Source organism: Lineus longissimus, chromosome 6 (assembly GCF_910592395.1).
Source record: "Lineus longissimus chromosome 6, tnLinLong1.2, whole genome shotgun sequence".
Taxonomy (NCBI): domain Eukaryota; kingdom Metazoa; phylum Nemertea; class Pilidiophora; order Heteronemertea; family Lineidae; genus Lineus; species Lineus longissimus.
Genome location: NC_088313.1, coordinates 5,446,811 through 5,471,332, shown reverse-complemented (window position 1 = coordinate 5,471,332; position 24,522 = coordinate 5,446,811). Strand labels below are relative to the sequence as shown.

General features: G+C 40.1%; 2 protein-coding genes across 3 annotated transcripts in view; both read right to left on the bottom strand.

Moving 5' to 3' along the window:
• The window catches only part of LOC135488911 (poly [ADP-ribose] polymerase tankyrase-1-like), a 30,706-nt gene extending 23,077 nt beyond the window's left edge, over positions 1-7,629 (bottom strand). The window contains exons 1-7 of the mRNA XM_064773841.1: positions 7,437-7,629; positions 5,580-5,804; positions 5,064-5,159; positions 2,205-2,317; positions 1,517-1,611; positions 600-666; positions 62-248 (exon numbers count right to left, since the gene is read on the bottom strand). Of these exons, the coding sequence (XP_064629911.1) occupies positions 62-248; positions 600-666; positions 1,517-1,611; positions 2,205-2,317; positions 5,064-5,159; positions 5,580-5,804; positions 7,437-7,623 (970 nt within the window). The 5' untranslated portion in view covers positions 7,624-7,629. The remainder of the gene's footprint in view (positions 1-61; positions 249-599; positions 667-1,516; positions 1,612-2,204; positions 2,318-5,063; positions 5,160-5,579; positions 5,805-7,436) is intronic.
• Positions 7,630-10,329: 2,700 nt separating this feature from the next.
• Positions 10,330-17,988, bottom strand: LOC135488912 (uncharacterized). Of its 2 annotated transcripts, XM_064773842.1 has the most exons (8): positions 15,678-17,988; positions 15,456-15,542; positions 14,951-15,224; positions 14,442-14,587; positions 14,143-14,272; positions 13,364-13,556; positions 12,695-12,901; positions 10,330-12,458 (listed from the first exon to the last, which is right to left on the bottom strand). In XM_064773842.1, the coding sequence occupies exons 3-8, from the start codon at positions 15,059-15,061 to the stop codon at positions 12,352-12,354; spliced, it is 894 nt and encodes a 297-aa protein (XP_064629912.1). In that variant the 5' UTR covers positions 15,062-15,224; positions 15,456-15,542; positions 15,678-17,988; the 3' UTR covers positions 10,330-12,351. The 2 variants fall into 2 exon arrangements, with proteins under 2 accessions (XP_064629912.1, XP_064629913.1); XM_064773843.1 differs by lacking the exon at positions 15,456-15,542.
• Positions 17,989-24,522: the final 6,534 nt, after the last annotated feature.

The window sequence follows — 24,522 nt, the reverse complement described above, 5'->3', positions numbered from 1 at the left end:
CAGGGCATTGCGGCTTCAGCTATGATGCCGGAGGCCTGCTGAAAAACTTGTTTGAACTCACACTGTAGTCTTTCCTGTAGTTCCCTCGTCGGTGTCACATCGATAGCACTTTTAGAATGGCAATTGGCGAGGGTCGGGTCAGCGCCATGCGCCAGTAGGAGAGAGCAAACTTCAATGCGGGACTTGGAGGCTGCTTCATGCAATGGTGTAAACTGCCACAGGTCCATGGCATTGACGCTGGCACCGTGCTGAAATAGATGACAAGATTTTTGTTGTATGTTTCAGTGATTTCAATGGCTTTTGATGAATCAGACCCAAAGAGACTAAACATTCTATTGTTCTCAAGCAGAAAAAGAGAACAACCTTATAATAATGATAATTAATAATGTGACGAATTTATAAAGCACTCCTCAGTAATGAAACTGTTAAAGTGCTGTGGGATATCACAGTATTTCCCCGGCCTCCACAGAAATCAATCAGGGGTTTCAAGGAGCAACCAGAAGGCGCTCACTTGAACTTGACCAGTCACTCTGATAGGACTCAAACTCACAACATTGGCCTCAGGAGCCCAGCACACCAAACACATGGTTGAAACTCACCTTGAGCAAGAGCTCTGTTACTTCGAAATGTCCATAGGAGCAAGCATTGTGTAAGGGCACAAGACCTCTGCAAACAAGGGAATTCAATTTCAAATATCATTTGTGAGTCTCTTAATCAAACAGCAGTTGCACTTTGTCTAAATTGGTCGAAGCTTGTCACTTTATATCGCACTCAACACAAGGCAGGCACTTCTGTGATAAAATCTTTCAGTTTTTCACAAAGCCACGACTGTTAGTGGTGTGCACTTAGTCCAGACGCAGGGAGGAGGGAGTCTCCAGTGCAAAAATCCATTGCAAAAAAACTGAACACTTTTTTCATGTGAAAATGCTGCCCTGGAACTGCCTTTAAACTTGAAAATATGCCTCTAAAATGGTTATTTTTCATCCGATTTCAAAAATTCAAAGTTCTACCAAGAGCTTAGGCACACACCTTTCCAATTCTGCTGTCGGATTAAGCCCTTTCAAAGAAGGGAAAAAAGATGTTCCTTCAAAAGGTGGAAATGTTGTATTTGGACAGGATTTGCCTTGTTGTTTGGATTGCTTCTCTTGTAGAGTGGTAGCCTCTGGGCCTATGAGTTAAAAATGCTATAAGGAGGTCTTGTATGTATTTAACACTTTCAGCCCATGCCATGTTTGATTTCACAACCGTAGACCGTATACTCACGGTTTTTCAAATTCAAACTTCCCGCACTGTCACACGATGCCTTTGCCAAAATACACTTGTGGTGACTCAAGCAACATATGACAAAGCGTTGACGATCTTTTCAATCGATATATAGTCGGACTGGTAGTCATCAGATAGCGATGCAATCTGTGCTATCGTCTGCCGATTTTGAAAATCGGATTTTCTGAAATTCGCCTCGGTTTTCAAATCAAACCACACAAAACGAGTTACGGGCTAAAAGAGTTCACTTTACCCTTTGTCCTTGGCATGTACATCAGCTCCATGCTGTAGCAAAAGTTGTACGATTTTGGTGCGATTGTATCCTGCGGATAGGTGTAAGGGCGTCGACTGAAAAATAGACCGGACACGGTATAAACAAGACGAATCGTAGCAGATTGCTTTTTGAGATTCTATGATTTTATCTGATCATTCAAAGTATATCCAAAACGAACATGCAGAGCATCTGATAAGCTTGAGTTAGAGATTTGAATAAAAGTGGTAACTGTACTTTAATACATGTAGATCTTTATCATTTAGAAAAGTTAAAAGGTGGTGTACGGGTACTTTCAAGATCAGATCTGCGACCACAGGTTCTTTTGTTAAATTGGCAATTCCTTCATACTGCCTTACTGGTAGGACTAAGGCAACAATTTTATCTATCGTATGCAGGTGGCTAGAGGGAGGCAGCGGGCGAATTCCCCACCCCCCCCCTCCCTCCCAGAAGTCACAAAAAATGTATTTTGGACCATGATATTGGCCGAAAAATTTCGAAGAGTAATTTTGCCCCACCCCCAGAAAGTGTTTTGCCCCCAACCAAAGGGCTAGCTACACCCCTAGTATATGTAAATGTACTTTTTCCTCCAGAGTCACACTCTTCAAGGCTGATGCTGCATGATGCAATTAAGAAATTATGATGCAAAAAGTCAGGGGTACTGGCTTACCTTTCTCCCATCACTCGCATGACAGTTGACATTAAGTGGTGTAAGTAACGTCATCATCTTTTCTTCATTGCCACTCCTCGAGGCTTCTAGCAACTCATCTTTCTTATATTCACCTGAAGAGATGATTTTTATAGTATCAAATCACACAAAAATATCTGTACACTGATTTTGAGTGTATGAAAGTAGTGTTTCAGGCAGGATTTCAAAAAGGCGGGCAACTTCGGACTCTGAAAAGGCATGTATGGCAGGAGCAATTCTCATCCAAAAAAGGGCATTTTTCATCGCAGCAATTTCTACTTTTAATTGAATGAAATGGTCCAGGGACCATGTGCTCACCTGTGTCGAAGGGGAGGCTATGGAGTCAGTGATTCTGACATTGGTAAAGCTGTATATATCATTTTATGGTCAGACCAGCAATTGTCAATGATCCCTGTATGGTGCACATGATGTGCATTTGTAAATACAAGGTCTAATTTGGTGTGGTAATCAGTTGTTGACCTTTGGCCCCCTATTGGCCAAACCGTAAATCGTATGACGCCACAATTCAGTCTCTGAGTAAAGGTCACCCAAGGGTATATATGTAACAAGTTTGAGTTCAATAGCCTCAGCGGTTACAAAATGTGCCACCATTGACTAACAGCGGTGCCGTCGGCGAACTTTGACCTATCTTACCTTGAAAATTAGGTCAAATCAAAAACCCGTAGGATATGTGATGTCCCATTAGTAGAAGTACCTACCATATTTTTTTCAAATTTTTCGGACCAGTAATAAGGGAGAAACGCATTTCTACATTTTTTACCTTTGGCCCCCTGGTGGCCAAACCGTGAAACATATGAGACCGCGTTTTGGTCTCTGAGTAGTGGTCACCAAGGGGTACATGTGTACTAAGTTTCAGTTCAGTGGCTTTAGCGGTAACAAAACGTGCCACCCATGTCTAACGACGACGGACGCTGCGTGATGGTAAAGGCTCACAGGTGAGCCAAAAATTGACAATTTTTATATTTTTATGATACAAAAACGATTTTATGGAGCCAATTGTGTATTTTAAAACACATAAATATCCCTTCTACTAATCATTAAAACTAAAAACTAAAAATAGATTTTTTATTTTTTTGGAAAAAAGGGCGACAGGGCGACCCCTGGCGAGGGTAGGGCACGACGCCCTTCTATTCTGCTTTAGCTGAAACACTAGAAAGCCACAGTGGCTGAGTTCGACTGTAACTCTAGGGTCGGCTTAGAGTTCCTCAGGCGATGACATCATGCCTTAAATGCGCATGTCGAGTAGGGGTAGCACGCGAACGCAGTCGAGTCGGTTCGGGTTGATTTGGTTTGTTTAAACATGGCGGATATAGCGGCAATATATGAATTTTTAGACTTCATTTTTCCCAATAGTACAATAGATGTAGAGCTGACAAGTCAAGAACATTTATGGACACTATGTTTGTTCGCCAGAAGGAAATGGGTGCCCAAAATAACTGGATTTGCAGAAAATGTTATCCCGCAATTCAGTTTGCAGGACTTCAGAGCCCACTTCAGAGTTGGAAGGGGGGTGTTCGAGACACCTTTGACCGAACTTTATCCCGATCTGGTTTCCGAACATGTCGGTGGTACAGAATTTCTCATTATTTCTGGTTTATTTCACCCGATAATAGTGGCTGAGTTCGACTGTAACTCTAGGGTCGGCTTAGAGTTCCTCAGGCGATGACATCATGCCTTAAATGCGCATGTCGAGTAGGGGTAGCACGCGAACGCAGTCGAGTCGGTTCGGGTTGATTTGGTTTGTTTAAACATGGCGGATATAGCGGCAATATATGAATTTTTAGACTTCATTTTTCCCAATAGTACAATAGATGTAGAGCTGACAAGTCAAGAACATTTATGGACACTATGTTTGTTCGCCAGAAGGAAATGGGTGCCCAAAATAACTGGATTTGCAGAAAATGTTATCCCGCAATTCAGTTTGCAGGACTTCAGAGCCCACTTCAGAGTTGGAAGGGGGGTGTTCGAGACACCTTTGACCGAACTTTATCCCGATCTGGTTTCCGAACATGTCGGTGGTACAGAATTTCTCATTATTTCTGGTTTATTTCACCCGATAATAATGGCTTCACATAACAGCTATCAATATTTATCAACAGCGTTATTACAGGAGTACACAATATTGGATATAACAATGTAAAAATCACGAATTTATCCCTTACGTTTTCGAGGCCGCCATTTTGTCACGTGGTTTTTGTCGAGTCTGCTGAGTTCAACGCTCATGCCATCGAGGGTTGAGCCCGAGTAGCTAACTAGGTCAGATATGACGTCACTCGGGTCGGTACCCGCGGAAAAAATGAAGTTCGACTGGAGCTCGACCCGACCGAGTCCAACCTCGGGTTACAGTCGAACTCTGCCAGTGGGGATCATGTGCTTGAGGGGTACCCCGACTCGAAAGGCATCAAATTGGAATTTGGTCTAATTCAAATATTTTTTTTAAATACCAGTAATTCTCATTAAAGAAATAAATCAATTGTTCTGCCCAATAGTGCAAACAGAAGGACTAAATCTTCCTGAAAATGAATGAAATTCAAAAAGTACAGTGTTCTCCATTAGACCATTTGTCAGGGCAGCCCACCCTACCTTGGAAGAGTAGCCCTACCTTTCTCTGGAATTTGCCAAGGGTTTCCATAGGGCCGGCCCACCCTGCCTTAAATTGCTGGCCTGCCTATCGTATGGTGCACACAGGCAAAACTTCTTGTAAGGGTACCACCTACCTTGAGAAAACCCTTATAGCAAACCCTGTTTGGGGTTCAAATTACAAATTGCCCAAAAAAGCATATTAACCCAATACATCAAAGACAGCAAAACATCACTCACCAGTGAGAACAGCCTTAGCCGATGGGTCAGCTAGGTCAAGTGCAGTTTTTCCGTCTGTGTTCCTGATGTTAGGGTCAGCACCATGTTGGAGTAGAACTGAAAATGTAGTATCAAGAAAATGTTTGAAATATGGAATTGAAAATAATCCCACATCACTATCTGGAAATTATTTTTCATAAAATATGAATATTGTTCCACGCATTAGTGATAGGCACGTCCTGTGACAAAAAGAAATAGCAAACTTTCTTTTCAATTTGTCCCAGGAGGTATTTGAATAAACAAATTTGTCAAGTCCATGCTTATATTGTCTTTATCAACCACAGTGACAAGAGTGAGACATCAATTCCAAAACACTTGGGTTTGGAATGAACTGCATGTTTACAGTGTAAATGCGCTATGCACCAATGAAGCCTTGTTTTGAAGTCAGCGGTTACGGTTAGGCAACCGAAATCAGAATTTTCCACCCCTCCTACGGGTATAGAAATTTCCATGGAGAACACTGATGGATAAACTTACCAATGCAGACGTCTATTTTGCCCTTGATGGCCGCTTCATGGAGAGGGGTGTAGTTCCAGTTATCCCTGGCATTGGCATCAGCACCATGGCGTAGCAACAACTGCACTACCTCAGCATGCCCGAACGAACATGCATTGTGAAGCGGGATTAAACCTCCATCATCCCTCGCATGGACATTAGCACCACATTGGAGGAGATGTTCCACAACATCTTTTCTTCCAAAACCTCAAATGATAAGAAAAACTTCTTTTTTTTAAATATTCTAAAAAGTCTTTTATCATAACTCTGATAAAACTTCATAAAGATCATGAGATGGTGATCAAAACTTCAAGTAAATTGCTTGAATAAGCTTGTATATTTTTATTTTTTTCCATGGTAGGCTGGGCCCCCAAGCATATATATATGAGTCATATTAATTATAGGCTAGGCCTATGACTATGTGTGAAAAGGGACTTTTCAAAATGGCCAAAATTATAGTCTTAAAACTTAAGACGATAAAAGAAAAAAATTCTTCAAAGAAGCTTCTTTTAGTACCGTCTTAACTCTCTCAACAGCGGCCATTAGTCAGAAAAGACGTAGTCGAACTGAGTATGTCATAAACACACTGCATGCGCTTAAACAATAACATGAATTGCTTTTAAAACACGACCATGTTAACAACTACCCTTCGCGGTTGATGAAAAACATATTTTAAAGCCAAATCCATAGACAGAAATTGGTAAAAATCTCAAGTGAATTTGGAGGCCGTTTCGAAACCAACTTGATTTCAAAGACAGCTCGTTTCAGACAGTCTAAAAATAGGTTTAGAGATTACATCTCCTCGCGAAAACATGTCATTGCATGTTACATGTGTAAACCTCTGACAACAATGGCGCCATTTTGTGCAAAATGGCGCACTTTTTAACATCATCAAAATTGCCGTGACGAAAAAAGAGCATCAAGATATATTTTTTTGTCTTTCTGAAATTACAAAAGAATATTATCAATCACCAATGGAATGACCCTATTGAGAAATTTGATGTAATTTTTGTTTTTATTCAACCGTTATCGGTCACCCCCTCACATATTGCTGCCAGGGGTGAAAGACTTGGGTAAAAGAACAACTTTCTGTTGTGGAGATTGATTACTGCACGTGACAATAATATTGACTGTGGACGATGCCGGCTTTGCGATTTTCTCGTCAATAATGTCTAAATATGACTTTATTTCTTAGTTGATTTCGAATTTGGTGCACATAAACACTGTACAGCTACATAAAGAATACATTAATTTGGTAGATTCTGTAGATACATGTTCACTTTTTATAAAATTTGCACATAGTCGTAGCGTTTTTCCGGGTTCTTTGATATGCAAATGTACATTTCCACGTGCTTTCATCTACGCGGTATTTCTGATATCCTTGCATCGATGTATATATGGCGTAAATCCGATTGTCTCAGCCAATATAGCCTACGTCTGTGGTTTATTCGACTACCAAAATTAATTACGCAGGTTGTCTATTCGTCTGTGCTCAGGACATGGCAACACAAAATCGTGCAATGTTGATTGACCTTGTTTAGGATGACTGAATCAGTGAAAGAGTCCGTCACCCTAATAATGCCCTACCCTCCCTCAGTCCCTGGACCCAGGCCTTGCCTTTAACACAGCCTTGCCTACGCCGTGGCCGTGGATGGTTACATTCCACAAGTTCCTCTAGTCTAGAGGAAGGCAAACGTGGAAAAATGAGAGATTCAATAGCCCATTCTTACTACATCTACTAACTTGAACAATTAAGACTAACCACAGATTAAGGGAACGGTGAAAATAATAAAAACAAATAGGCAACATTGTGCACCCAGATTTCGCCAGTGCCCTTACCAGCAGCAAAATGAAGCGGCGAGGACTTCCTACCCGCAGTATCTTTTGCGTTTACATTATGTGTAGTAACTAGCTTTTTCACTTTATTGAGGTCTCCATTCCTACAGGCCTCAAATAATTCTCTCCCTGGGTCAGAATGCGACTGAGAAATGTCATTGTGAACCAGGGTTCGACGACTGGCCGCCATGTTACATTTTCCCCATCGACGAGATGGTTGTTAGAAAACATGGATCGGGAAATACGGCACGGCGAAGGCTCATGATATGTACCAAAACAACGAAATACCAGAAATGTAACAAGAGTTTGCGGCTCATGTGTTCCAGTGGGATTGACCATAGTAATTTTTTTTGGGGGGGGGGGATTGAAGTGTAATTGGGGTTCGTCCGGGGGTCATTTCCCTTACGTCACGAAAATGATCAGGGATTTAGCATAAATTCAGCGTTTCACCATGGCCGCGAAATCGGAGTTTATACATGCTTCCCGAAATTGGTGGCTTGCATTGGAACTAACTTTTTCCCCCTTGTCCGTCATTAAAGGCATTCAAGTGTGTTGGTCAACCATGACTATCTCCATTGTCCCTCCACCATAAGGCCTACTTTCCCCTTATGACATCACTATTTCGGACACTCAGCGCCCCATTTCTGGAAAGGTGTATACCATGAATATTTCACCGTCCCAATGATGAAAATGAAATACATTTTTCCTAAGGGAGGAGACGGGTAGTTGATAAAGCTTGGAATCAGTGAAACCTTGGAAACACTGATAAACCTTGGAATATTCAATGTAAACCATGGAATCACTGTGCAAATAGCGCGGGAAATCGGGTGCGTTCCTTCCACGATTTATACCCTCCCAACTGACAGTCTCGTCCCAGCTGACTTTATTGATAGCAATTTGCCAGTTAGTTCAGAAGCCAAAATTTTTAATGTGGAGGATGACGTCATCAATTGGCAATGCGCTGTGGTCGTTAAAATATTTTATTTCTCTTCAATGGAAGCAAAAATTAGTTTTTATGATTGTTTTGTATTCCATAGACGATAAAGTATTATGCTCGGTACTAGATGCACGAGATCATAGGACAAACACACACGTGAATAAAAAAACCGCTTAGAACTGGTGACGTCACAAAGATCTCTGCATCCCTCGATGCGTACTGGAAGATGTAAGAAATCGCTCACGGCGAAGGAAATTTTCATCCGCAAACTTCGGTAATAAACATACATGACTAGGCTTCTTTTATTCATCGTTTGTTATAAAATATCAGTCAATCATAGACAATTAGGCCTAGACATAGTCGTCAACCTTATCCATGCATAATGCATGACAGGCCCCCAATTTTCTCTGTATCACCCTGTATGAACAGACCGATCCGTAGTTCAAATAGGCCCCGCGTGGTGGTGGCGTATTTATAAGCGGAGCGCTATTGGTTCATATTATGGGTGTGTGGTGGGCGTGTCTTCCCATATTTGGGAGATCAGTACTGTACACTGGAGGCGAGGTACAACTGAGTTGTTCTAAAATATAGACTATTGAATCGGATATGCGACAGATTTCTAAATTACCATAAAATTCCGATCTGATCATGTAAGAATAAGCTCCAAATGTTGATTCGTAACCACGTTAGGTTCGAATGGCATTATTTCATGTTTTTATGCATTTTTAGGACTGATTCCAAGGTTTATCACTGGTTCCAAGGTTTCACTGATTCCAAGCTTTATCAACTACCGAGGAGACGGCCTGGTTGTACCAGTCATCACAAGCATATTGGTGCCTGCATTGGTGCCTGCATGCGGTATAGAATAGACGGCCGGTAGGTTGTAGCCTAACCGCATATTCACAAACCTAGTGAAATGATAACTCAGTCTAAGGCAGTACCAGTAGGTGCCTGGTGCCTGTGGAAAGAGACGGGCCAGGTTTTAGACCTAATGTACTGTACCTGTGTTCACAAGCATAGTGAGATATCTGTCTTTTAGGACAGTTACCCAATTTCCACGCAAAGTCAGCCAGCCTTACGGACTTTGCCTCCAAACGCCCATTCTGAGATACAGGTTTTTGATACTCCTAAATCAATATCGAGAGGCGGAGTAGGTTATGTCAGGATGTCAAACGCTGTGATAATCTATTCCAGGTAGGCCTATAGGAGCCTATATGAAATTCATATAAGTTGCCTGTTTCCTAGAATTTATCATGCATAACGTACAACGAAAATTTCATGGTTTGACAGGCTAGGATAGGTCTATTTGCCTGTGAAAGTGTTCCACCCAGATTACGCCTGGGAAAAAGTTATGAGCTGGATATTGCCTATTTAACTGGAAAATGGCTTAAAACTTTATTACAGGTACGTGGCCTGTAGAGCTATCAATGAGGTAAGATCTAAAAGTGAAAAGTAAGAAGTTGCTTCGTTTCAATAAAAACACCCATTCTTCACCCAAAAGGTCATTTTTTAATTGAAATATTAGATAAATTGATTCAATCTACACTCCAGGTCTTTCTTGCAGCAACCAAGTTAGAAATTAATTACTAAATTTGAACAGCTTATAAAAATATGCTATTTACCATGCCCCTTATCTTGATTAGAATTTTGAAATCATGTCAGTAGGGATTGACATAGCCAAATTCCTTTACTGCTTCCCATGTGCTCTTGTTATTAATATTCAATCATGTATCACCAAGAGCCTAATATTGTTCCATATTTTAGGTTCTTGCTGTAAACATGGCTGATTTGAGGACAAAGCACATGATGATTCTGCTTAGCCACTCAATCTGAACTATACGAATGATATCCTTCTAAACCGTTTAAATATGAAGAATAATTTGATCAACTATGAAATTTATAAAACATTCTTATTATTTATTTTTAAAAATCAAAATATACTAAATATTCATACATACATATATAATTTATACAACACTTATCAAATTAATTACATACATTTTCCGTAAACAATGAATGTTTCACGAAAAACCTAATGAATGACGTTAATATGAAAAATTCCAAGTGGTGTTTGCATTTATCATCTAATTTATACTATCAATGATATAAATAAGCAATAAGTCACCTCTAACCATTTGAAAACAACAACAACTTTGAAAATACCAGAAGACTTGCCCTTAATAACATCCAAGCAAAAAAAAGCAACTGTTCATCAAATGATTCTTTCCCTTTACCCGAAAAAAATAACTGAGAAAATGCATTTTTGTCAACAATAGCCAACTACTAGAAACATGCAATTTTTGTTGACTAAACTTTTTCCCTTTACCCGAAAAAAACCCCGGAAAAAGACATTTGTGTCAACAATAGCAAATCACAAGAAACATGCAATTTTTGTTGACTAAACTTTTTCCCTTTACCCGAAAAAAAACCCGTGAAAAGACATTTGTGTCAACAATAGCAAATCACAAGAAACATGCAATTTTTGTTGATGCAACTTTTTCTCTTTACCCGAAAAGAAACCCGGGTAAACAATTGCAATGATAAGAACCGCATTGTATTTGGTGCCCTAATTTGGGAGATATGGTTTGAAGTAGGTGTTGATATTATTCAATCTCCAAAAGCAGAGTTAATATTCAAAATCACACTACTGTCACCGCGGAGGAGTATTGATATTATTATGAGCCAGACTGTATACATGGTACATGTACATAGACATGTACTTGATAACATGCTTTGCATACAAATGTAGCTACATAAACGCACCAGTCTCTGTTTGCCTTTTTTTGCGCAATACTTATTACTAACAACTGTTTTAAGTTTATATGACAGTGCTTTGCCATTTGTTGATTTTTGTTTCAAATTAAATTTGTGCACAGATCTTCATTGCCCAGGTTGAAAAACCCAATAGGGTTGCTGTGTTTAAAGGGGGACTATAGTCAGTACCAGTGGGGTTAAATTGCACATCTTCTGGTGACTTATATGCACCGTGTTGTATTTGAATCACCACTAAATATTTTCCTCTTACAGACATGAATAGTTTTGGTGTCCTGTGAGATAACCCTATTTGAGTGTGTAACTATATCTTGCCTACCTAGCTGCTGCCTATAGAGTCCCTTTAAAGTAACACAGTAGGCTCACAATGAAGGGTGCACCATAACAAATAACAATAGAGCCGAAACCCACAAAATCATAGACCCTCAGTCATTGTCATATATGTCTTCAAGAACATATTGCATTACATTTAAAATCTGATATGGAAAATCGGAATAGACCCTTTGCAGTGACGTCACAATGACGGCCAACTTTGGTGCAGATGACGTCAACCTGGTTCTTTTAGAGACTGCGCTGTGTTAGTCTTGTTGGGCACCGTGCTGCATATTGAAAACAGTCTATAGCATATGAATACACAATCCACCCAAATTAGTTTATGATTTTGTGAGTCCCTGGGTTTTGAAATTACAATAATCAAGTCACTCTGTTATTCTAAATTGAAAAAGTGTCTACAAGTGATAGTAAGCATTCATGCAAGCACTGATGCATGTAAAGTGTACTTTCTTCAAGCATTTCAAATTGCCTATTCAGTTGAAATACTCCATTGTAGATGGCTTAGCTTCTGTACAGGCAAAACTCTACTAACATGTAGATGAATGGTACCTTAGCATTCAAATTACAAACATACAATATGTTTTGCTTATCAGTCATTGAAAATGTATTCATTTTTATAGTTCTAACCGTTGAGGTATAAATATATTTTGAGTCCTATGAAATGAGTTTTTGAAGAATATCTAAACCATTGAAAATGAAACAGTTAGTTCACAGCAACTGATATCTGCTGATACCTGCTAATAAGGACAGCATCACATGTTAACAGGCCCAATTGACTGCTGGTGCGGGATCGGAGGACGCATACCTCACTTCATAACGTGACTCTGACTGCTTGGATTGGCTAGGAAAATTGAAAGCTTGGATGAATACAACTATCTACTCTTCCACACTGAGGATGCACCTGACATCATCGAGTTGCATTTCGGTTTCACGAATGCAGGTAACCTCTCTCCCTTGACGTCTTGCCGCCAATGTAGCATTTCCTGTAATAAAACGTATGAAAGAACTATAAATTTTACATACTGATTATTCATTGTCATTGTTGTTTTGCGCTTCATTTGAGGTATGAATATCATATTCACGGGTGAGTTGACTGTTTGGGAAAAAATCTTAAACAATATTGAAAAATAATCATCAAGCTAGCTGAATAGGCTGATAGCCATCTACACAAGGACAAACAGAGTGTTTTTTCTTAATAGTACATTCCCATTTAGCTTACCATTACTTGAAAAGAAACAGCTCATCACATGATCTGTTTCACACGAAAATACTTGAATAACTCTATCGAAGAAGGCTGCCTCAGATTTCAACTTCCAACAGTTATCAATGTCAATCATTGTGAAGTCCTGATTCGTTTTCCCATTCGGTGTCCAGTAAGCTACCACGAATGCTGTTACCTTATCCCTCATTTGTCCAATTTGTTGTGCTGGAAGTATAATCATTGCCATTTTAGTGATGATACATATAATAATGATATGAATTGGTTAGATCGATTGGTGGGCTAAAATCTTGCTTACAGACATCGATTGCCTTAATGCGATTTATATTTTCAGAATAAATCTCTCTCTGAGACTTGCCTTTGCTCAGCACATCACATGGCAACATCAATGTAATCGAGTAACTCAGAGGCACTTTTATACGAACAAAACAATAAGAAAAATGCACAGATGTTGCAATAGTATTTTTCCCAGCCTAAAAACTGAAGACTAAAATGTCTTAATTAACTGTTATTCTATTGTAAGCGAACCGTAGACGAAGTGCTCCACTAGATGTAAAGTTTGTTACTGTTACTTCATTGGTAAAGCACACTTACTGCTGTACGGTATTGCTATTACAACTGACTGCTACATGTAGATGAATGAACTAAACAGTTTATTTAAAACCTTACGTTTATTTACATCTGGGTTGTACCAGAACCCAAGGTCTATTCCGGTCCAATTTTGGCCACTTAGTAAGTCCTTTGCTTTTAAGGCCTCCTCGACTGTGTCGGCCATGGCCAAAAGCCGGTACAAAGTACAGCCGTGGGTTACGTTGATTGCTCTTGTAGCCAAGGAGACATTCTTTAGTGTTGTGGAACTGGCCTGAAAAACCAATACGAAAATAATGCGAACTGCAATTTAAAAATTTATGCAAAATGTTGACTGGCTGGAGCGGGCAACGTGATGTGTCTTAGCCAATCATGTTCACTGCTTCTCACTTTCGGTATGAGACTACAATTTGTCACAAGATGAATTGAAATGCAAGAAGCTCCTTAAGCTATTTGAATAACATTTTAAGATAAACGTTGTTTTATATGCAAAATGCATTGTCTCATGTCTACAACCCTTACTTTGTTGTTAACCCTTTGCATGGTATAGTAGGTAAACATCATGGTGAGCTAATTGGAGTCACCAGATGACACAGGTTATTTTCTATTCAAGCTTGCAATTGCAAACTATTTGTTTTTACAGCAAGTAAGGCAACAAAGTCTTCATCTCCTCATAGCACCACCTTACTTTTCAAAGTCGCATCCGTTCTTGCTACATATTAGTGAGTTTCCACATTGCTCACGAACAACGATTACGATTTCTTTGTATAAGTGCATGTAATCTGTTCAATTACAAAGAAATCATAATCGTAAGCGTTGTTCGTGAGCAATGCAGAAACTCACTAATTAGTTGAAATTACCTTGCAAATCACCAGTTGGCTTGCTTTACTCACTACATCTGGACTTATGTCATTTTTTCCAAGTTTGAGGAAGTTCACCTTAGACACATTGTCATTTGTGTTCACTGCCATTGTTCTACTGATGAACGCACTGAAATAAAGACAATAGACCTTGTTTTTCCCTATTCAATGACAGTTGGAATACTGGCGAGAGGGCACCATCCGGACCAAAAGCTCTGTGGCTCTTTGTTGGGAATCTTTCCCATCGCTTTTTCAAAATTCCAAATGGCTAAGGAGAAGAAAAATACACAACAGCTTACCTAAACGACTCAGGAACAGAGCCCCCACTGAAAGAATAATCTTTCCAGTTTGAAAGCAATTCATCCTTTGTTTCCTCTGGAAAGGCACTTGTTGCTTCCTCCCATGTAGCCTTGCCGACACCAATCAGGAAGGCACGTTTCACCTTCTGTAACAGATTCAAATGAATTGTTACATGTATTTAAAAAGGTAACAAATCAAGATTTGTGAATATATTCTCCTGGTCACAGGTTAGTGAAAAAAATCACTCTCAAGTGTCTAATTATGTGAAATAAATTATGACGAGATGAACATATTTGTCTTAATGTTATATCCATTGCATGACCAGATTGGGCTATCACAAATCATTTATAATATTCAAACTGAACTTGGCTACCATGGCGAATTATTTCAAAACTAGATTGAAAATTTAGCCCTTCATGTCAGCTACTTAAAATGATGTTGTCCAAAGTTTTTGTCACTGTGTAATAAGCTTATATACCGTTAAAACTGCATGTACTCATAAATTCACCTGAAGGCCTTTTAATTCCTTCGCTTTTTTTTTCATTTCGGCGATAGAAAGATCCTTGTTCATTATTTTCTGCAAAAGCCATTCAATGTCCTCATTGTGGAGGTGCACCATAGCACTGAAACAGGCATGTTGCAGATCTGGTTTTTTTAGATCTTTTGCTTTGAGCTGCTGGTCTTTTGTCGCCCCATCCTCGTATAGAGCGAACAACCTCCATCAGCATCTTGAACATATCTTCAGGAAATAATGCCAACCGCATGGCCAAGTCTATTGTTGTCTGAAAATTGATAAAAAGATATGATCTTTATGAATGATACACTTGTATACTTGGATCAGCCACTCGAGCCGTTTTCCCATAGCTGCCAAAGATGACATAGCAAAACAAGCTTTTTGACATTTCATAAAACATACTATTACTATTAGTATTAGTACCAAAAATGAATGTTTGGCACTGCAGATGTTTTTAACTACCACTGACCTATTTTTCTCTTTTTTAATCAAATTTTACCTTTTCATCAGCATGAAGCTTTCTACAAGATTCCTTCCAAGCGACATCATTTTCGAACTCTTTCCTCCACCCTCGACAGAATCTAACCTGAAATTACAATTATTTTGCTAGGCTTAAATCCGATGATAGATGTGTTGTCATAAGGAAAATAGTTTCAAAGGTTCCTCATCTGTTATATGCCATTGTTTGTTGTTTGTAATTCATTTATTACAAAGTACTGACCTTGTCATAGAATGACATCTTGAGCCTGGCCTCTCCTACCATGTTGTGGTTGTGGGAGGCCACCATCGCTTCTTCATCGGTTAAACCGCAATACACATTACCCCACAGACTTCTTTTATATTCCCCCCCAAATTCTTTCCCAATGTCCGACATGGCCAACACTAGGTGTTGGCCACCAATCCATTGATCTGATTTATAACACAGAGTCAAGCATGACATCCCTAGGATGATGTTAGTGAAGATTTCAACAGAGCATGCAGCATGGTCAAGCAGTAAGCAAAGCAGCAACAAACAAAAAAGACAAACTTTAACTTTTTGAGGCAGTGGAAAGCAGTGCATAGGCTTCAGCAACTCAATGATCTGGGATGTTTTGAGATCAGCGATGGGATATCCTAGACTGGCATCACATAACAAAACCCCCAACAAAGTCTCCACCAGGTTGCTTTAGGGATTCACCACCACTACACCAGGCAGCAGAAGATCATTATGATAGTTCATTGAATTTGTTTACAGTTTCACAATGATGTGAATCTTCAACTAAAAACCTGGGATGCTTGTTGAAAGTGGTGGTTAATACTGAGACGAGCGCTTTTCCGCCTTTGCATCAAATTTTAATTATTTGTTTTGGGTAAAGCTTGAGGGGGGTTTAAGATGCTGATTGATGGGTACATAAGATGTGTCTTAGCCTCTTTGTACTCATGTGGACTGCAAAGTTCAAAGTTTTGCCATCTTGGAGTGCTAGTATCTTCTTCATCTTCATCTTGTTTGTTCCATTTAATTTCGGGCTAAATTACTGTTGCACATCATGAAATGCTGAAGTGTCTCTTGAAACTATCATCATTAGTACATTGTATAAGATGTGTCTTGGCCTCTAAATTGAAATAATCTTGTTAACCTATTGCATCTATTGTTAAATGATTGTCTAAGTTGTTTACAGACAAATCACTTCCAGCTATACAGAAAAAAGTTCCTGTCCACAGCTAGGCATGGCTGATGGTGATTGATCATGAACATTCCATACATGGATGGCTAATGGAAAATCCCCGTGATAGATCCATGGATTAAACTCATGACATAGTCGTATCTAGGATTATAAGACCCCCTTTAGGAGGGGCTCTTAAGATACACGTGTGTGCGGGAGTATATAATGTAAATGAAGAGAAATAAAGAGAGTAATTATTGTATATCCAACAAACAATTTTTTTTGGTTTTTCAAAATGGCGCTGAATAAATAAATCAGACCAGTTGTAGCGCTGAATTATAAATCAGACCAGTTGTAACAGGTTACGAGAACATCTAATTTAAATCTTCATGGGAATTCGCTACATATGCCTAAGAAATTGGCCAATTATATTGATATTTTTATTAGAGAAATATCCGTCATAAATAATGACAGAAAAGGGTGGTTTATTTCAATTTTGTGTCGACATGATCGAGGTCACGTGACATAAAAACAAAACAATCGCACACACCCGTCCAAAAAAGGCACTTTAAGAAAAACAAATACGTTTTTCCAGCTTAAAACCACACTGACGACTAAGTTATATTGGTCTTCTGCCCAAATCTGAAGTATCAAAATGAATCACAAACTAGAACTAGCTCTATTTAGCTATAGTTGCGTGAAAATTTCGGGTGAGCGTTGGGTGAGCGACGTACATTCTGTACCCTAGCGGCCAATAAATAAACTACTTTCAGCCGTCTGCTCCGGTCTCGTTAGGGAGTTTTTCCCAAATGTACGCGATGATGACGTGCCCCATTAACAGGACGTGACATCTATTTTAAAATGCGTTTCCAAAGTGAATGCATGAGGACAATCCATTTCAGTGTCGTATATTACTGGAAACGCCCGATTCCCGTGAATAAGGACAATCACAATGTATTACATTACCAAAACAAAAATGTGTCGGAAGGAACTATATGGATGGTCCCATCGCACCCCCCCTCCAGCAGTATGACACAGAAGGGCTAGTTGACTGTCCACCCGGGGGGGTTTGGGGGGAGCTTCCCCCCAACGCACTGGTAAAAACCTATGTCGACGGAGGGGGGTTTGGGGGGTGTCCCCCCATTGTAACAGCTGTAGTTGTTAGAGCTTGCACTTAACATATGCTCGTAGGGGGGTTCGGGGGAGCTCCCCCGACCTAAAGGGGGCTCACTAAGTCCTTGACTTTACATATTAAGACCCCCTTTAGGAGGGGCTCTTAAGATACACGTGTGTGCGGGAGTATATAATGTAAATGAAGTGAAATAAAGAGAGTAAATATTGTATATCCAACAAACAATTTTTTTTGGTTTTTCAAAATGGCGCTGAATAAATAAATCAGACCAGTTGTAGCGCTGAATTATAAATCAGACCAGTTGTAACAGGCTACGAGAACATCTAATTTTAATCTTCATGGGAATTCGCTACATATGCCTAAGAAATTGGCCAATTATATTGATATTTTTATTAGAGAAATATCCGTCATAAATAATGACAGAAAAGGTGGTTTTATATCGATTTTGTGTCGACATGGTCGAGGTCACGTGACATAAACAAAACAATCGCACACACCCGTCCAAAAAAGGCACTTTAAGAAAAACAAATACGTTTTTCCTGCTTAAAACCACACTGACGACTAAGTTATTTTAGTCTACTACCCAAATCTGAAGTATCAAAATGAATTACAAACTAGAACTAGCTCTATTTAGCAAAAGTTGCGTGAAAAATTCGGGTGAGCGACATTCTGAGCCCTAGCGGCCGATAATTAAACTACTTTCAGCCGTCTGCTCCGGTCTCGTTAGGGAGTTTTTCCCAAATGTACGCGATGATGACGTGCCCCATTAACAGGACGTAACATCTATTTTAAAATGCGTTTCCAAAGTGAATGCATGAGGACAATCCATTTAAGTGTCGTATATCACTGGAAACGCCCGATTCCCGTGAAAAAGGACAATCACAATGTATTACATTACCAAAACAAAAATGTGTTGGAAGGAACTATAATTACTATATGGATGGTCCCATCGCACCCCCCCCCCCCTCCAGCAGTATGACACAGAAGGGCTAGTTGACTGTCCACCGGGGGGGTTTGGGGGGAGCTTCCCCCCAACGCACTGGTAAAAACCTATGTCGACGGAGGGGGGTTTGGGGGGTGTCCCCCCATTGTAACAACTGTAGTTGTTAGAGCTTGCACTTAACATATGCTCGTAGGGGGGTTCGGGGGAGCTCCCCCGACCTAAAGGGGGGCTCACTAAGTCCTTGACTTTACATATTAAGCCCCCCTCTTAGGAGGGGCTCTTAAGATACACGTGTGTGCGGGAGTATATAGTGAATGATTAGAAATAAAGAGAGTAACAATTGTATATCCTACAAACAATTTTTTTTGGTATTTTTCTGAATTAACTCCGTTGAGTTTACCAATTTCTCCGCGATCTTCCGGTGGTGGTTGCTATCCCATTGGTTGAAATTAAGTTAAATTAAATTTAAATCTTCATGGGAATTCGCTACATCATATGCCTAAGAAATTGGCCAATTATATTAATATTTTTATTAGAGAAATATCCGTCCTAAATAATGACAGAAAAGGGTGGTTTATTTCAATTTTGTGTCGACATGGTCGAGGTCACGTGACATAAAAACAAAACAATCGCACACACCCGTCCAAAAAAGGCACTTTAAGAAAAATAAATACGTTTTTCCAGCTTAAAACCACACTGACGACTAAGTTATATTGGTCTACTACCCAAATCTGAAGTATCAAAATGAATCACAAACTAGAACTAGCTCTATTTAGCTATAGTTGCGTGAAAATTTCGGGTGAGCGACAAGGAGGATACCGCGGTGACGTCACATCACGTGATCCCGACCCATATTAGTGATCGCTATGGCCAATCAGAATCAGTCTACTGACAGCACCAGCACTGAACACATCTCCATGTCTCACTGTCTGGTGCGCTCCTGTACACAAAAACACCAATAGACATGAAATATTGCAATACCTAGTGTGGATTCTTCCTGTGTAAAATAAAATTTACAGAGCAGATTAACTTCCACGAATAAAAAAGACGTTTGGCGTGGCCAAAGTGCGGAAATAATGTCTCCGCTAAAATACACTACGAAATACACTAGGCAATACACTACGCAATATACAGTAGAGATGCAGTTGAGTTTGTTATTGTTTTGACTTAGAAGGCCGCCCATATCATAATATATTCATGTATTCATGAAGTATGAACTCATTTCTGTCCCATACAACTCTAAGAACAGTCAATTTCTCCTTAAATCATCACCGAAACCGCGATATCCGCAGGAAGATTTCGTTCTAGTGTCCGAAAATGCATGATCTTACAGGGGCGCTAACTCGACAAATAGAGGGGATCTATGGGGATCTATGCGAGTTTTAGGTATTACAGGTCTCGAACTTGTAAAATCTGTAAACATGCCTCCACATCCCATTATGATAATGAAGAGATTGCCCCATATCTGGGAGACTGTTTTGAAACCATCGCTAATTTTGGAAGATCGGTGCCGGCTATTTGGTTTAAAAAACCTTATTTTTCCCCATCAAAACAGCACTTTTCATTATTCAAATGATAGCTTATTGTCTGAAGACTTATTTCATAGCAGAAAAGTACTAATAACTCTGACTTGATGCGAAATATCTAACTTTTTTGATGACTTGATTTTCCCTTGGCCGTGGATCGAGTTTGTTTACAATATGCAGCGCCATCTTGGAAAAGCCGTGACGTCACCGCGGTATCCTCCTTGGGTGAGCGACGTACATTCTGTACCCTAGCGGCCAATAAATAAACTATTTCCAGCCGTCTGCTCCGGTCTCGTTAGGGAGTTTTTCCCAAATGTACGCGATGATGACGTGCCCCATTAACAGGACGTGACATCTATTTTAAAATGCGTTTCAAAAGTGAATGCATGAGGACAATCCATTTAAGTGTCGTATATCACTGGAAACGCCCGATTCCCGTGAATAAGGACAATCACAATGTATTACATTACCAAAACAAAAATGTGTCGGAAGGAACTATATGAATGGTCCCATCGCACCCCCCCTCCAGCAGTATGACACAGAAGGGCTAGTTGACTGTCCACCGGGGGGGGGGGGGGGGGGGGTTGGGGGAGCTTCCCCCAACGCACTGGTAAAAACCTATGTCGACGGAGGGGGGTTTGGGGGGTGTCCCCCCATTGTAACAGCTGTAGTTGTTAGAGCTTGCACTTAACATATGCTCGTAGGGGGGTTCGGGGGAGCTCCCCCGACCTAAAGGGGGGCTCACTAAGTCCTTGACTTTACATATTAGATCCATGTATGGAATATGCTGTAATTTGTTTTAACAGGCCATCAAAGAAATTAGGTTAACATTATTAATTTCAAAAGGTCTGAATACTTTTTACAAAGAATGTATAAAGACACGGTTTATAAGACCCCCTTTAGGAGGGGCTCTTAAGATACACGTGTGTGCGGGAGTATATAATAAGACCCCCTTTAGGAGGGGCTCTTAAGATACACGTGTGTGCGGGAGTATATAATATAAATGAAGTGAAATAAAGAGAGTAAATATTGTATATCCAACAAACAATTTTTTTTGGTATTTTTCTGAATTAACTCCGTTGAGTTTACCGATTTCTCCGCGATCTTCCGGTGGTGGTTGCTATCCCATTGATTGAAATTAATTTAAATTAATTAAAATCTTCATGGGAATTCGCTACATCATATGCCTAAGAAATTGGCCAATTATATTGATATTTTTATTAGAGAAATATCCGTCCTAAATAATGACAGAAAAGGGTGGTTTATTTCAATTTTGTGTCGACATGATCGAGGTCACGTGACATAAAAACAAAACAATCGCACACACCCGTCCAAAAAAGGCACTTTAAGAAAAACAAATACGTTTTTCCAGCTTAAAACCACACTGACGACTAAGTTATATTGGTCTTCTGCCCAAATCTGAAGTATCAAAATGAATCACAAACTAGAACTAGCTCTATTTAGCAAAAGTTGCGTGAAAAATTCGGGTGAGCGACATTCTGCACCCTAGCGGCCAATAATTAAACTACTTTCAGCCGTCTGCTCCGGTCTCGTTAGGGAGTTTTTCCCAAATGTACGCGATGATGACGTGCCCCATTAACAGGACGTAACATCTATTTTAAAATGCGTTTCCAAAGTGAATGCATGAGGACAACCTATTTGTGTCGTATATCACTGGAAACGCCCGATTCCCGTGAATAAGGACAATCACAATGTATTACATTACCAAAACAAAAATGTGTCGGAAGGAACTATATGGATGGTCCCATCGCACCCCCCCTCCAGCAGTATGACACAGAAGGGCCAGTTGACTGTCCACCGGGGGGGTTTGGGGGGTGTCCCCCCATTGTAACAGCTGTAGTTGTTAGAGCTTGCACTTAACATATGCTCGTAGGGGGGTTCGGGGGAGCTCCCCCGACCTAAAGGGGGGCTCACTAAGTCCTTGACTTTACATATTACATTCTTGTACTTTGCTGCTTACATTAATTTTTATGAGACCAACTGTCCTATGACTGAACTACTATCAATGGATGGCCCATGGGCCATCAGTGGATCTACCATTGGCAATAATAAGCCCCCCTTTAGGAGGGGCTCTTAAGATACACGTGTGTGCGGGAGTAGATAATGTAAATGAATGATGAGAAATAAAGAGAGATTGTATATCCTACAAACAATTTTTTTTGGTATTTTTCTGAATTAACTCCGTTGAGTTTACCGATTTCTCCGCGATCTTCCGGTGGTGGTTGCTATCCCATTGGTTGAAATTAATTTAAATCTTCATGGGAATTCGCTACATCATATGCCTAAGAAATTGGCCAATTATATTAATATTTTTATCAGAGAAATATCCGTCCTAAATAATGACAGAAAAGGGTGGTTTATTTCAATTTTGTGTCGACATGATCGAGGTCACGTGAGTCGTGACATAAAAACAAAACAATCGCACACACCCGTCCAAAAAAGGCACTTTAAGAAAAACAAATACGTTTTTCCAGCTTAAAACCACACTGACGACTAAGTTATATTGGTCTACTGCCCAAATCTGAAGTATCAAATTGAATCACAAACTAGAACTAGCTCTATTTAGCTATAGTTGCGTGAAAAATTCGGGTGAGCGACGTACATTCTGTACCCTAGCGGCCAATAATTAAACTACTTTCAGCCGTCTGCTCCGGTCTCGTTAGGGAGTTTTTCCCAAATGTACGCGATGATGACGTGCCCCATTAACAGGACGTAACATCTATTTTAAAATGCGTTTCGAAAGTGAATGCATGAGGACAACCCATTTGTGTCGTATATCACTGGAAACGCCCGATTCCCGTGAATAAGGTCAATCACAATGTATTACATTACCAAAACAAAAATGTGTCGGAAGGAACTATATGGATGGTCCCATCGCACCCCCCCCTCCAGCAGTATGACACAGAAGGGCTAGTTGACTGTTCACCGGGGGGGTTTGGGGGGAGCTTCCCCCCAACGCACTGGTAAAAACCTATGTCGACGGAGGGGGGTTTGGGGGGTGTCCCCCCATTGTAACAGCTGTAGTTGTTAGAGCTTGCACTTAACATATGCTCGTAGGGGGGTTCGGGGGAGCTCCCCCGACCTAAAAGGGGGCTCACTAAGTTCTTGACTTTACATATTAGAATCTATGATGGGATGCTAATGTAAAATGTAGTTTGTGATAATAAGCAAAGACCCGTACATTGGTCAGTCAGTGATAGGGGTTACTATCAATTCCCATTCCTATCTTTGTGTATTTAGAAAGTACCTTGTATCCAAGATTACAGTACATTAGGTCAAAGAACAGTGCCTTTGTTATATGATAAGTGACTCTGACACCACCCCCCCCCCCCCCCCAGATAGATTAGGGGGCTGCGTGTGTGATCCAGTTTTCTATAGGGGAACGGGGGTTAGTCCGTGGTCAAATCTAGGGTGTCAAAGAAAAGGGCAAAAAGGGGTCCTTTTTCAGAAAGATTTCTTGTAACTCGTTAAAAGGGGTGATTTTTCATCAAAATGTGTGAAAACTTGACTTATTTGGCCTTGGCCCGGTTGTTCAAAACAAGTTTTGCCACTAATGCTGGTGTCAACTTAGTTTGGCCATACATGTATCTCCTTCAGTTAAACCTTTAGACTTAACACCAAGTTAAGTTTACGTCAGCGTTAGTGACAAAATTTGCTTTGAACAACCGGTCTCTTGTTTTCCGTTCAGTATGAAAAATCATGAAAATGAGAATGAGAGAAAATATATGGGTTAAAAAGGTGATTTTTTTAACCAAAAAGTACCTGAGCAAGGCGATCAAAATTCATAAGAAAAGGAGGTCATTATAGACTACCAGTACGAGCACTGTCCGACACTTAAATTGATGGAGTGCGTGTGTGTTTGGCGGGGGGGGGGGAGGGCTCTGACATATGTGAGTATGATAAGTAATAAGTACATTCATCAATTACATAACAGTGTATATAAGGAGTACCTGGCAGAGTGATCCAATATCTGTAGCAGTAGGCATGTTACAGTATTTTGTTATCTGTCAAGAGTTACTGGTACATACTGTGGAGACGCTATTAAGCCGATTGAACAGTACCTGTGGAAAAAGCCTACATGACGTGTGATAGGCCTACCGGAACTTAACCGGCTTAATAGAGTAGACACAGTATATTGTTTGTTAGGCAGCTGTTACATAAGAATGTACAATTCACTTATGAGGCGAACATGTATGTATCAATTGTTGAAATCTGTATCAGGCCAGCTGCATAGACAAGACAACCACTCGCGTGATATTTCAGCTCAAAAAACACACTCGTTTGGTTTTCTTATTTTATTT

Bases quoted from the DNA above. Each gene is read 5' to 3' on its own strand.
- LOC135488912 (XM_064773842.1), bottom strand. From the start codon at position 15,061: ATGGTGCACCTCCACAATGAGGACATTGAATGGCTTTTGCAGAAAATA. The intron at 14,588-14,950 runs GTGAATTTATGA...AATCTGTTACAG, and splicing joins AGGAATTAAAAGGCCTTCAG to AAGGTGAAACGTGCCTTCCT. The intron at 12,902-13,363 runs GTAAGGTTTTAA...TTATACTTCCAG, and splicing joins CAACCCAGATGTAAATAAAC to CACAACAAATTGGACAAATG.